The sequence below is a fragment of the Mustelus asterias genome, chromosome 8 (genome assembly GCF_964213995.1).
Source record: "Mustelus asterias chromosome 8, sMusAst1.hap1.1, whole genome shotgun sequence".
Taxonomy (NCBI): domain Eukaryota; kingdom Metazoa; phylum Chordata; class Chondrichthyes; order Carcharhiniformes; family Triakidae; genus Mustelus; species Mustelus asterias.
The window spans coordinates 90,372,225-90,386,362 of record NC_135808.1 but is presented as its reverse complement, the minus strand read 5'-3'; the positions used below and the strand labels follow the sequence as shown (position 1 = coordinate 90,386,362).

The following is a 14,138-nucleotide window of genomic DNA, read 5'->3' as shown; positions in this document are numbered from 1 at the left end:
CAAGGATGGGAGAATTACCTGATAATGTTTTTTGTGTGATGTTGATTAAGGGATACATGTTAATAAGCCCAGGACACTAGGGCTTCATTCCCCAGTACCTCTTTGAAATGGGATCTTTTACATTCACCTGAGAGAAAACAGGCCTTTGGTTTAACAACTGGCCTGAACGATGTTACCTGTGACAGTGCAGCACTCACTTGCCAGGCTACTGAACTGGAGAACCAGTCTATACTTCGGTACTCAAGCCCTGGATTGGGACTTCAACCCATTACCTTCTAAAATCATAGAAACCCTACAGCGCAGAAGGAGGCCATTCGGCCCATCGGGTCTGCACCGACAACAATTCCACCCAGTCCCTATCCCCATAACCTCATATTTACCCGCTAGTCCCTTTAACCTACGCATCCCGGGATGCTAAGGGGCAATTTAGCATGGCCAATCAACCTAACCCGCACATCTTTGGACTGTGGAAGGCAATCGGAGCACCCGGAGGAAACATGAGGAAACCTCAAGAGGTGAATGTTCAGTGAAGTGAACCACAGCTGGCAAGGTTTCAATACAGTAAGAGTTTTAACAACACCAGGTTAAAGTCCAACAGGTTTATTTGGTAGCAAACACCATTAGCTTTCGGAGCGCTGCTCCTTCGTCAGATGGAGTGGAAATGTCAGATGGAGTGGAAATATCGAAATATCTGACGAAGGAGCAGTGCTCCGAAAGCTAATGGTGTTTGCTACCAAATAAACCTGTTGGACTTTAACCTGGTGTTGTTAAAACTCTTACTGTGTTCACCCCAGTCCAACGCCGGCATCTCCACATGAAGGTTTCAATAGACAAACAAAGGTCACTTCCAACAATTTGCCTGTAAAAGTGAAGTTAAAGTTTATTTACTAGTCACAAGTAGGCTTACATTAACACTGCAATGAAGTTACTGTGAAAATCCCCTGTGTCGCCACACTCCGGCGCCTGTCCGGGTACACTGACGGAGAATTTAGCACGGCCAATGCACCTAACCAGCATGTCTCTCAGGAGGAAACCGGAGCACCCGGAGGAAACCCACGCAGACACGGGGAGAACATGCAAACTGCACACAGATAGTGACCCAAAGCCGGGAATCAAACCCACGTCCCTGGTGCTGTGAGGCCATGGTGGCCACTGTGCCACAACTAATGGGTCTGTGTTCTGGCCATTTTTAAAATCACTGGGTGCACATGGATTCCCCCTGTGGCTAATTGCAGGCTGTGGGGAGAGGGATTTGCCTGTGCTTCACAATGGTTTATCATGGTGAAGCTGCCAGCTCTCACACACTCTCTCTCTCTGCTCTTTGCTTTTAAACTTGCCGCCAGCCACCAGCCCTGTGTCCTCACTTCCCCCGGCAGCGGGAGTATTATGGGATGTTGAGTGGGCGGCTCTTTCCCGGACGGATTAGCGAGGAAGGATTTGGCTGGGAGCCGCGGGTGGCGATGGCTGTGCTGCGGGTCGCTTCCACGTTCAGTAGAGGGCTGGGCAGAGCCGGCGCGCTGCGGCTGACCCGGAGCAGCAGCTCCAGCCCAGACACTGAGTATCTGCACAGGAGCATCGTGCCCACCAACCATTTCCAAAAGAGCCTGCCGCGGTCAGTGTCCAAAACCTCCACCTCCCTCCTGCCTTGTTCTCTTGGCAGGTCACTGGGTGAAAGATCGTCTGGTAAACTTGTGGGTGCAGCTCGCAGAACTGCTGCTTAACTCTTCACACCAAGGCAGGAGGAGTTTACAAAACAGGAACAGAAAGTGATTCATTCCTGGCTTCCTGCAGCAGTCAGCTATAGTTTGAATGGAGGCTTGCTGGCACATTCACATTGCTGGATGCCCCTTTTAACATTTAACAACAGTTAACTATTTGCAAACTAGTGTAGGATCAAGCCTGTTCTTTGTCAGCTTGGATCTAGAATGTTTCTCACCTGGGGACCATGAATTGGATTCAATTTGAATTGGGGTTTTTTTGGAGCAAGAAATGATTAAGGACTTGCCTCTTTGTCCATTATGAGCTAATATCTCCGGAATATTTTCTTTTATAATGTCGCTGTGAAGTGCCCTGGGGTGTTTAATTCTGCTAAAGGCACCACATAAATGCAAGTTTGTTGTTCTTCTGTAGGCACACACTGCTGTTAGGATGTCCCAGGATATTGACCCTGCAATGATTAAGGACGGGGGATATATTTTCAAGTCAGGATGGTGTGAGAATTTCAGGTGTTGTTCTGATGTGCCCGTTGCCCTTGGCCAAGATGACAGGGGTTGCAGGTCAGACTTGGGTTTCCAGTGAGTCATTTTGCTAGTTGTATATTTCACTTGGCCTGAAGCTGCTAATTTTAAATGCAAGCATCTCTATATCAACAGCTTATATTTATGTCGCAGCTTTAGGATATTAAAATGCCCCAAGGTGCTACACGGGAGTGCTAGAAAGCAAAATTAGACACTGAGCAACATTACTTCACAGAATTATTATAGTACAGATGGGCACCATTCAGCCCCTCATGTCTGCTCTGGCTCTCTGCTAGAGAATTTTACTCTAGTTCATAACCACTCATGGTGAATAAGTCTTCCCTCATGTTGATATTACTTCCAAGATCAAAGAAGTAGGTTTTGAGGAGTGTCTTGAAAAAAGAATCAGAAGTGATCTTACTGAAACATTAGATTCTGAAGGGGCTTTTAGGATGAGGGGGCTGCCCATTTAATTATTGTAGCCCAAAACAAACGGTTAGGTGTCTATGATCCTGACTTAGAATTTCTACAGAATTTCTGTCCTTGTTAGTCTTCCAGTTGTCAGTGAGCAATTATTGAAAGTATCACCTGTCTGAAAAATTACAGTGGACTGGGATTCGTTCAGAATAAATGGGAAGCTTCACAGTACCTCAATCTACAGCCTGGTTCTTAAGTTGTTTTTGAGGATATTGAGTTTTTGAATAGGATATTGAGTATTGAGACGATGAGGAATTTCTCCTGAGGGTTGTGCGTTTTCTACCCTTGAGGACTGTGGAAGTTGAGTCATCGAATAAATTCAAGGCTGAGACAGACATGGTTTTGAACTATAGGGGAGTCAAACTTTATCAGAAAGAGGCGGGGAAGTATTGTAAATGCCACAATCAGATCAACCATGATCATATTGCGCGGTGGAGTAAGCTCACAGGACTGTCTGGCCTGTTACTGTGCTTATTTCTTAATGTGACGCTCACTATTTATCACTCAATGTGATTATGCATATAATATTATCAGAAATCATGTTATTTGAAATGTATAGTAATGGTAGTTTATTTTGATGCAATGTGTCAAAAAGCTCTGGTTAATCAATGTTGGGAATATATAAGATGCTATCAGAAAACAATGTCGCTCTTCATGGAAACTCAGTGATGCTATAAATTGGTAGGATATTTATCTTTCCTTTTGATGTTTGGAGCCATACCCAATCAGGAAAATGTGATTTTGTTTCATTTGTTCATGAGATCTGGGTGTCACTGGCAAGGCCAGCATTTATTGCCCATCCCTAATTGCCCTTGAACTGAGTGGCTTGCTAGGCCATTTCAGAGGGTATTTTAAAAGTCAACAACATTGCTGTGGGTCTGAATTCACATGTAGGCCAGACCAGGTAAGGAAGGCAGATTTTCGTCCCTAAAGGACATTAATGAACCAGATGGGTTTTTATGACAATCAACAACGTTTTCATGGTCATCATTAGACTTTTAATTCCAGATTGATATTGAATTCAAATTTCACCATCTGCTGTGCCGGGATTCGAACCTGGGTCCCCAGAGCACACTTACTGGATTATTAGTCCAGTGACAACACCACTGTGCCACCTCCCCATAATCTCTAAGCACCCAGTTTAAGCTGGGTTTAACATTTTAATCTACTTCCTACAAAATGGGCACTAATTGCATTCACGTGGTACCATTACTGATATTCACCATTTACCACAGTAAGAAAATACAAGGAATATTTTTGGCTCAATTCCGTTAGTGGTGATGTCTCTCAATTCTTATTAAATTCGATTTACATAATTAAATCCTTGTGGTATATCCCAAAACTGGAGTATAAACTGCTTCCCTCCTCTATATAAAAAAAAAGTCTCACTTTTCGGTTCTGGTGGGCCGAGATAAAGATCCTTTTGCTCTGGATTCTGCAGTTCCTGTTCCGTGTACAGGTTACACGGACTGAACACCTTTTAAGCTTCTAAGTAATTTTTGCATGCCCCCCACCCTGCTTGTCTGTGTCCCTATCCCCCACCACCGCACATCTAACACTCTCAGCTGAGAAAGAGAGGAATCCTGTGTCTTTATACTAGTTGGGGGTCCTGTATAAGAGAGAAAGACTACTATGGGGATTGGGAAAATGTTGGATTGGTATAGTTGGGAATGCCATTGTGAGGGTGTGGCTGAGGCAAACTGACAGCTATACAAGGAATTAACCTGCATCAGCCACGCTATCCTGCATTAGCTTACATTTGCTTTTTGAAACAGCGAGGCTTCCATTCTCCGTATCTATTATTCTTCCCCTTTAATTTATAAGATGTCTAATAACACTGAAGACCTCCAGATACACTTAGGCTTGCACAAGAATTCACAATTTGGGATGTAATAATATTGTAAGTTTTTTTTCATTGTTTGCTTATATAAGTAGTTAAAATAAATTGGATTTATTTTTAAATTATCTTACTGTATATATTATGACCATCAAATTTCAACTATGAAATGGAGCATTTCATGTAACTGAAGACTTACTGTTGTTTACAGTTATAACCCCTGGGGCATGATGTATCAGATGCAATACCAAACAGTATCATAAAGCAAAAAATTGCATTCCCCTGTATATGTTATGACTTGGGAGAATTTTTGGCGATAGAACTCCAGTCTATCACTAGTGAGATTAATGTTGTTAAAGTGCAATGTTTTATATAGCTGTTTGTATGAAACTTGTAAATGATGTAAATGACAAGATTTGCCTTCGAATTATGTCTGCCAAATCATTCATTTTTGTCACCCTGTAGGTCTAGGCTGTGCTGGTAATCTATTTTCTAACCCATTTTCTGTTAATCCAAAGGTTACCAATTCCAAAACTGCAGGAAACAATGCAGCGTTACCTGACTGCACAGAAACCACTTTTAGATAATGACCAGTATAGGTAAGCAAACAATAGGACTGAATGTCAGGTAGCTAATATTTTAGTATTATTATCTAATACTCTTAATATATAACAGCAAGAAATTATCAACCAGTCTGATCTAATATTTTGGTGTACGTTTTGCTCTTAGGACAAAGTGGGTGCCACCGTGCTCTGGTGGCACAGTGGTTAGTACTGCTGCCTCACAGCACCAGGAACTCCGGTTCGATTCCAGTCTTGGGTGTCTGTGTGGAGTTTGCACGTTCTCCCCGTGTCTGTGTGGGTTTCCTCCAGGCGCTCCAGTTTCCTCCCACAGTCCAAAGATGTGCAGGTTAGGTGGATTGGTGGATTGCTAAATTGCCCCTTAGTGTCCCAAGATGTGTAGTTTAGGGTGTTTAGCTGGGTAAATGCATAGGGTTATGGGGATGGGGTGGTCCTGGGTAAGATGCAATGTCAAAGAGTTGGTGCAGACTCAATGGGCCAAATGGCCTCTTTCTGCGCTGTAGGGATTCTAAAATTCTACGAAAACACCAGTTATTGATTAGTGTTGTGGAGTGGTAGAATGCAGATTATAACTTCAGATTTCTCTATTACAGTCAGATATTGCTGAGAAGAATTGAGACTTTCCTGCAGGGGAGAGAGAAATTCTGATCATTCGAATGTGCTTTCTGGCAGCTGGTTTAAAACTAGTGCCTGCTTGGTCACAGTGTATGTAGGGAATATGAAAGGAGAGAAAAAAATTTGCATTTATATAACGCTTTTCACAACCACCAGACATCTTAAAATTTCCACAGCCAGTGGAGCGCTTCTGAAATGTGATCACTGCTGTCATGTAGGAAACGCAGCGGTCAGAATGAGCTGAGCGAACTCCCACTAACAGCAATGTGATAATGAGCAGATAATCTGCTTTTTTGTGATGTTGAGTGAGGGACAAATATTGGTCAGACAGTGGGTCTAGCACCCCTGCTCTCCCAGGAAATAGTGCTGTGGGATTTATTTTACATCCACTCCAGCAGATGGGGCCCCAGTTTAATGCCTCGTCTAAAAAACAGTGCCCCCATCTGTGCAATGTTCCCTCAGTACTGTGCTGGAGTGACAACCTTGACTTAGTGTCCGGAACTCTACCACTTCATCCGCAGAATTAGCACAGGCGAGGGTCCGACAATGGAATTCTCCATTGACCTTGGGCGGGAATTTCCGGTCTCGCCCGAGTGAGGCTGTAAAATCCTGTCCAGTATGTTTTGTTTGGGGAGGTGGGAGGGGCATTGGGTGATAATATTTGTTTTCATTGTTAATAAAAGTAATGGACGTAAGAAAAGATTAACCTGTTTAAGAGAATATGAAAATGACTGATACTCATTGCACCATTATTCAGTCATTCGGATAAAACAATTTATTTAAAAATTTAAAAACCTATTTCCGATAGCCCATTGACAGCACCTGGAGTACCTGAGGAAAATCCACTGCAGGAGCTTTTGTATTTGCCTTGACAGTGAAAGATCACCTACAGCTGTCCCTCAACGTGCTTCATGGAAATGGCTTCAATAATTGGTATGATAAATCCATCAGCATTCAGGAAGGTCTTGCCACTAAGTAGGCATTACCACTCTCTTCTCTTGAGTTGGAAGGGTATGGACTAAAGCCACACTTGAGCATATATTGTAGGCTGCTACTCCAATCAATACTCTGGAAGTGGAGCCGTTATCAAGTTTATGACTTTTCTTCAGCCACGCAAATCTCTGAGTCCAGATCTTGCCTCTGTCTGATTTTAGATTTGCCAAAGGTGATGGTTAAAAATTCTGGGCAAATTAAATAATTCATCTCCACTTAAATGGCATTGACGTCTTGGTCAAGTTGGCAATGTATATGTCTGTTCACGCTCCGTGGTCTTTTTTTTTTGCTACCGCAGGAGAACTGAACAATTGGCTCAAGATTTTGAAAAGGGAATTGGTAATCAGCTGCACGAAGAGCTCGTGACCCAAGACAAAAGAAACAAACACACCAGTTACATTTCAGGTGAGATCCACAAGCCATTTATCTGACTTGCTAGACTAAGGGTAAAGACAGAACTAAAATATACCAAACTCCACTATCAGCACATAGAAAAAGTCTGGCTAGTTTCTTAGTTCAGGAAAGACGACTCTTGTCAGTGCCTTTACTCAAGTATCATGTGGAAAAATACGTACAGAATTAAATGTCTATTTGCTCTACTATTTGTCATGTTCTTTTTGCAATGTGATGCAAATCCATTGGTTGAAATAAGTTGCCTCCAACCAAGTATAAAATATTTGATTTTGTAAAGTGATGCAACTAATTTATTTTTCATTTATCTTTCCATGTAATTCTCCTTATTTTTGTGCTAAATTACATGAATTATTGTAGCTACTCTATGGCCGGAATATTACCGGCACGCCCGCCCCGATTCCGGGGGCGGGCAAGGCTCGGAGAACGGCATTCTCCGTTGGCCTCGGGCGGGATCGTATGAACCTCGGGCGGACGTGCTGGTAAAATTCCATCCTATATCCATCCAGTTTTATATTGGATGATTCCAAGTTGTGGTACCGAGTCATGCAAATAAATGTTCAACCTCTGCTCTGTGTTATGTTTGTTGCTCTTCTGGGTAGAAGTGCCACAATTGACCTTGGCATACCCTGCCAAGGATCATTACTTCTGACCAGTCAGTGACCCCCTGGTGAATCGTGTTTGTAGGCCGTGAACAAGGGCAGGATCAAACTCAAGTGTGAAGTTTGCCAATTAAATCTCCTGCCAACACTTATCAACTTGTGGAGGAGAAAATCCATGACTCACTGGGGGAATTACAATACCTGTGCAACAGTGCCACAGCATCTGTCACTATTTTCATGAAAGGAGAAGATGGTGAAAGAAAATAATCTGGATAAGCAAATAAAAAGTTCATTATGGGACATGTTACACCAATGTAAAGATAAAATATATATTTCAATGTTTGATATCGTCAGTGCTTTAAGAATCTTTCCTTTCCCTTATTTCTTCAGGACCATGGTTTGATATGTACCTCTCTGCACGTGAGCCAGTCGTCCTGAATTATAACCCTTTTATGTCTTTTAATCCTGATCCAAATCCCGCAAACAACAATCAGCTTATCAGAGCGACCAACATGACTGTGTCTGTACTGCGTTTCATGAAGACCTTTCGAGCTGGCCTATTGGAACCTGAAGTTTTCCATCTCAATCCTGCGAAAAGCAACACATCTCGTTTTAAGAACATAATTCGCTTTGTTCCTGCTTCCCTTTCATGGTACGGAGCCTACATGGTTAACGCCTACCCACTTGATATGTCTCAGTACTACAGACTCTTCAACTCCACTCGTATTCCCAAACCAGTTCGAGATGAGCTGCTTACAGATGACAGTGGCAGACACTTGCTGGTGATGAGAAATGGCCATTTCTATACATTTGACGTTATTGATAGAGATGGAAAAATCATAAAAGCTTCCGAAATCCAGGCCCACTTCAAGTATGTTTTGTCTGACCCCAGGCCCCCTCCTAATTTCTGTCTTGGATACTTGCCAAGTGAAAATCGCGACACCTGGTCCTCGCTAAGACAGAGGCTGCTGGAGGCTGGGAATACAGAGGTGCTGAATAAAATAGATACAGCTATCTTCTGTATTTGCCTTGATGATATGACTGTGAAAGACCACCGACAGCTCTCCCACAACATGCTTCACGGCAATGGCTTCAATCGTTGGTTCGATAAATCCTTCAGCATCATTCTAACCCAAGATGGCAACGCAGCTGTGAATTTTGAGCACTCGTGGGGTGATGGTGTGGCTGTCTTGCGTTTACTTAATGAAGTTTTCAAAGACACGACCCAGAGGCCTGCAATTTCAGCCACTACGTTACCTGCATCAGTCGACTCCTCTCAGGCTGTGCACAAGCTTGATTTTAAACTTGACGATGTTCTGAAATCGGGTATTTCAACCGCCAGTGAAAAGTTTGATGCCCTGGTGAGCAGCTTATCCATCGATGCGCAGGAGTTCAGAAAAGGTGGGAAGGAATTTCTGAAAAAGCAAAACCTCAGTCCTGATGCAGTTACACAGCTCTCTTTTCAGATGGGGTTCTTGAGACAATATGACAAAACGGTCGCCACCTACGAGTCATGTAGCACTGCGGCATTTAAACATGGTCGTACAGAAACCATCCGCCCTGCCACTATTTACACAAAGAAGTGCTGCGAGGCATTTGTGAAGCAGTCGTCGAAACACAGCATCTCGGACTTGCGGACAATGATAGACGAGTGTTCTAAGTATCATGGGCAGCTGACCAAAGAGGCTGCAATGGGTAAGTCAAGACATTCCGTGGGTCCCCTCCACAGCCTTTCATTGCTTTATCTTATTATTTTCTGTCTTGTATTTTTCCCTGCCGTGAAGATGTTGATTTATATCAGGCTTATTTTACTCACGTTAGCATTCAAATCACGGACCTTTCATAATTATAGGCATGGATATGCAGTCCCTGTCTACGCAGCAAGACCTGGACAACATTCTGACCTAGGCTTTTAAGTAGCAAGTAACATTCGTGTCTGGAACTTGTGTGGCAATCATTATTTCCAACAAGAGAGGATCTAACCATCTCTCCTTAACATTCAATTGCATTACCAATGCTGAATTCCCCACTATCAACATCCTGGGTGTTACCAGTGACCAGAAACTAAACTGGAGCAGCCATATACTGTGGCTGTTAGGAGCAGGTCAGAGGCTGGGGATTCTGCAACGAGTACCTCAACTCCTGACTCCCTAAAGTCTGTCCACCGTTTACAAGGCAGTACTGTTATGCAATATTCTCCCCTTGCCTGCATGAATGCAGCTCCAACAACACCCACTAAGTTTGACACCATCAGGAAAAAGCAGCCTGCTTGGTTAGCATCCCGTCCACCACCTTAAACATTTACTGCCTCTACCACCAATGCAGTGGCAGCAGTGCATATCATCTACAAGATGCACTGCAGTAACTCACCATGGCTTTTTCGACAGAATCACTTCAACCTGCAAAGGACAAGGGCAGAAAATGCATGGGAACACCACTACCTGCAAGTTTCCTTCCAAATCATACACCATCCTGACTTGGAACTATACTACCGTTCCTTCACTGTCACCTGGCCAAAGTCTTGGAACTCTCTCCAACAGCACTGTTAATATACCTGCACCACATGGACTGCAGTGGCTCAAGAAGGCGACCGTCTCGAGGGCAATGACGAACGGACAAAAAATGTTGACCTAGTCAACAAAGCCTGTATGTAAGGATAAGAAAAAGACCAAATTCTCTCCATCGAATTTTACTGCTGCAAGGGAGGATGTTTGGCTCATCCTGTGTGTGCTGATTCTTTGACATTGCGAATCAACTAGTTCCTTTTCCGTTTAATTTTTTGTTTTATTTTATAATAGGGTTCACAAGGTAGTGATTAAAAACCGAAAAGTTGGGTGATTTTTACCTTCTCTAGCTCAGCAGTTGTTTTCTGACTTATGCAGTGACTTTGATAACTAAGGAAATCATGGGTGATACTGATTAAAATACGTCACCCGCGCCTCCCTGATCTGGGAAAACAAAAACGGGAGCACATTTAGTTGTGTCCCTGTCAGAAAAAGAATCACCCAATCAGTAGACTCGGGCTTCTGTGAACAAATGATGCTCCTGAACTAGCAGATCATATCATTGCTCCCCTTTATTTCCCTAAATATCTCTAATCTTCATTAAGGCTGACTTTGCCACTTTCACAATTAACCCATTTGCAAGAAACAAGATGTAGGGGCTATTAACACAATGGAAGACACAGAAATCCAAGCCCTGTTATTTGGTGGCTGTTCAGTGGGATGGGAACTGTGTGTGCAAGGCTCATTAAAGTTCATTTTATTAGTCACAAATAGGCTTACATTAACACGGCATTGAAGTTACTGTGAAATTTCCCTAGTTGCCACAATCCAGTGCCTGTTCGGGTCAATGCGCCTAACCAGCACGCCTTTCAAACTGTGGGAGGAAACTGGAGCACCCAGAGGAAACCCACGCAGACACGGGGAGAACATGCAAACTCCACACAGTGACCCAAGCTGGGAATCAAACCCAGTTCCCTGGCACTGAGGCAGTAGTGTGCCACCGTGTCGCCCATACAACACATACCACTGAACCCACCAGCAACTTGTTCCATGGGTTTACCATTCTCTGGGTCAAAATGAATAATGTGTGATCTTTGTTCAACATGTTAAACTGAGGAGCGTTCTTGTGGTCCTCTAAATGTTTTCCAAAGCCTCAACAATCACCTACCCAGTGAGACTCCAAATGTGGGTTCCATGTTTTCGAGTTTTGTACGAGGACAAAATGGCATGTTTAGTTTTATACTGGATAGATCACAGGGTGACTATTTTCAAATATACCTATTGGAAACATCATTCATTTTTTGTTCCTTTTCTCAACAGCTCAGGGATTTGACCGCCATTTGTTTGCTTTGCGTTACCTAGCAGAATCCAAAGGAATGGCTTTACCGGAACTATTTCAAGACCCATCATATATTCAAATCAACCATAACATTATTTCTACCAGTACTCTCAGCAGTCCTGCCATCCAGTTAGGGGGCTTTGCACCTGTCGTTCCTGATGGCTTTGGTGTGGGTTATGGTATCCATGATAACTGGATAGGCTACAACATCTCTAGTTATTCTGCTCCCGACCTCAAGGAATTCCTCAAATGTGTGCACAAAAGCCTGGATGATATTTTTGCTGTGTTAGAAGGACGACCTATCAGCATCTGAGTTACAATAGCTTAAGGAATGGAAATGGATCAGTAGCAATGTAATGAAAGCATTCTGAAATTATTGAACCCATGCATCGGTAAACACTAGCATAATGTTGTCACTAAGTTGATCATTATATTAAGAGTAAAAATGGTACTTGAATAAATATGCAGTGATTGAGTGGTAGGGTACAGATTGGACACTAACAATTTATCATTCTATTGTGGGTCAAATTTGGAAAGATTAATCAAATGAATATCTCCTAGGATTGCTGGCTATAAGGTTCTCTCTGGAATGAGTATGGGCCCAAACTAAATAAGTGCTTAATGACCTTAACTTGCTATTCTCAATCAAGAGATCTTGTGCTGTCTTGGAGTTAGAGGAAGCAGTTGGGAATGTTTTAATCCTGAGCAATAAAATCTTTCGCCTTGCTGAGCACAAATTTAGTTATTTTAATTGTGTGATGCGATTCTTGTCCAGTTGATCACCTCAAGTTGCTCCTGCGACAGATCCGTAGCCATCATTGTTTTATTGCTATAAAGCTGAAAATACTATTCAGCCACAAGCTGTGAACATTTCATGCATTTTCGATTACACTTTATTCAAATCCTAGTTTTACCTTTTAGTGGAAGGAGGATACCAGCAAACATTAGAGCTAGTTTGTTTTCAATATAAGTTTTAACTTTAAGAAATAGAGATGATTTTAAATCTAGGTTTTGTTTTATACACAGCATTTACTCACTGATTCCTTTCCTATCACCACAGTGCTGTAATCTTACAATAGCTATGTGTCAGGGAGTTTTGAGCAAGCTTTGTGAAACATTGCTTAATATGATTTAAACTTTAAATTCACTATGCATTCTATAGCATTAATATTGGAAATATTTGGATGTAACACTTCCTTTGAAGGATCTTTTTATTAATTTTCTGATGCAGCAGGTTTGACCAAATGTCACTTATTGGGGTAATAAAACAGTTACTAAGCATTGAGTGAAATGATGTTTAATTACGCAACCTCAATGCAATTTTTGAGTACTTCGCACTGTGTTTATTTTATACTTGAATCAGCTGTAGAACCATGATCTAATTCTGTAAGTCATTTACCAAAAGACTGTCATGTTTCAAACTAAGCTAAATGATTCTTTAAAAGAAGTTGGACTAACTTTGGCATTTATAGTGCACGAATGTAAAGGATCTAATTTAATATGTTAATCAGTTTTGAAATGAAACCAAAAATAAAGTGACTCACTTAACATTTATATTCAGATTTCCTTGTCTCTCTCAATCTAAAGTTATCTCCTGTGCTTGGTTATGATTTGACTCCCATGAAAATAATTAGAAAGACATTTATTAGGAATTTCCTCAGGCCTGATCAGTATCAGGCACTGTAATTTCCAATGTTTAATGGAAAACCTAAGCCAGCACAGATTTGTTAGACAAATCGTGATTGACTAATTTGACATGAGGTAATAGAGGGGAGTGATGTGGGTAACGGGATTGATGTGGTGTACACGGATCTCAAGGATATTTTTATATAGGGGCTCGTAACAAACTTATCAGCCCATGAAAGATAAAGCCCATGGAATAAAAGAAACACTCGCATAAAGGGTACAAATTTGGCTGAGTGACAGGAAAGAGTTGTGGTGAATCGTTGTTTGTTTTAGTGATGTTGCTCAGAGTTTGGTGGTTAGGACAATCTATGAACTATGTTAATAACCAAGACTTGGGTTTGCACAATTTCAAAATTTATGGATGACAAAACTTGGACGTATGTGAGGAAGTTAGTGATGCACTTCATGAGGACAGAAACAGACTGGTGAAATGGGTGAACATCTGGTTGATGAAATTTAATGTAGAGAAGAGTTAGTGATTCATATTGGTAGGAATGACAAGAAAAAGCAGTACAAAATAGAGGATACCATTCTAAAGAGAGAGACAGTGGGTATGTGTGCACAAATCAAGTTAGTAAAGTATATGGGATCCTGGGCTTTAATAAACAGGGGCATAAAATATATAAGCAAGGAAATTATAATTAAACTTAACAAAAAAAACAGGTTCGGCCTCAGCTGGGGTATAGTGCCCAGGTCTGGGCACCCCACTTTCAGAAAAATGTGAAGGCATTAGAGACAGTATACAGAAGATTTACTAGAATGGTTCCAGGAATGAGGTTACTTGTACTGTTGAAGCTAGATCTTCCCTAAGAGAATTAAGAGGATATTTGAAGAGCTTTTCAAATTTATAAGGGAT

At 42.0% G+C, this 14,138-nt stretch overlaps 1 protein-coding gene across 1 annotated transcript; it reads left to right on the top strand.

Annotated features, from left to right (window-relative positions):
* Nucleotides 1-1,421: 1,421 nt before the first annotated feature.
* On the top strand, nt 1,422-13,150 carry cpt2 (carnitine palmitoyltransferase 2). The gene is made up of 5 exons (XM_078218471.1): nt 1,422-1,612; nt 5,070-5,150; nt 7,039-7,145; nt 8,144-9,448; nt 11,578-13,150. Exons 1-5 carry the CDS (start codon nt 1,461-1,463, stop codon nt 11,907-11,909), a joined length of 1,977 nt encoding a protein of 658 aa, XP_078074597.1. The 5' UTR covers nt 1,422-1,460; the 3' UTR covers nt 11,910-13,150.
* The last annotated feature ends 988 nt before the right edge of the window (nt 13,151-14,138 follow it).

Coding starts and splice junctions, on each gene's coding strand:
- cpt2 (XM_078218471.1), top strand. CDS start 1,461: ATGGCTGTGCTGCGGGTCGCTTCCACGTTCAGTAGAGGGCTGGGCAGA. Junction 1,613..5,069: donor TTCCAAAAGAGCCTGCCGCG/GTCAGTGTCCAA, acceptor GTTAATCCAAAG/GTTACCAATTCCAAAACTGC. Junction 7,146..8,143: donor ACACACCAGTTACATTTCAG/GTGAGATCCACA, acceptor TTATTTCTTCAG/GACCATGGTTTGATATGTAC.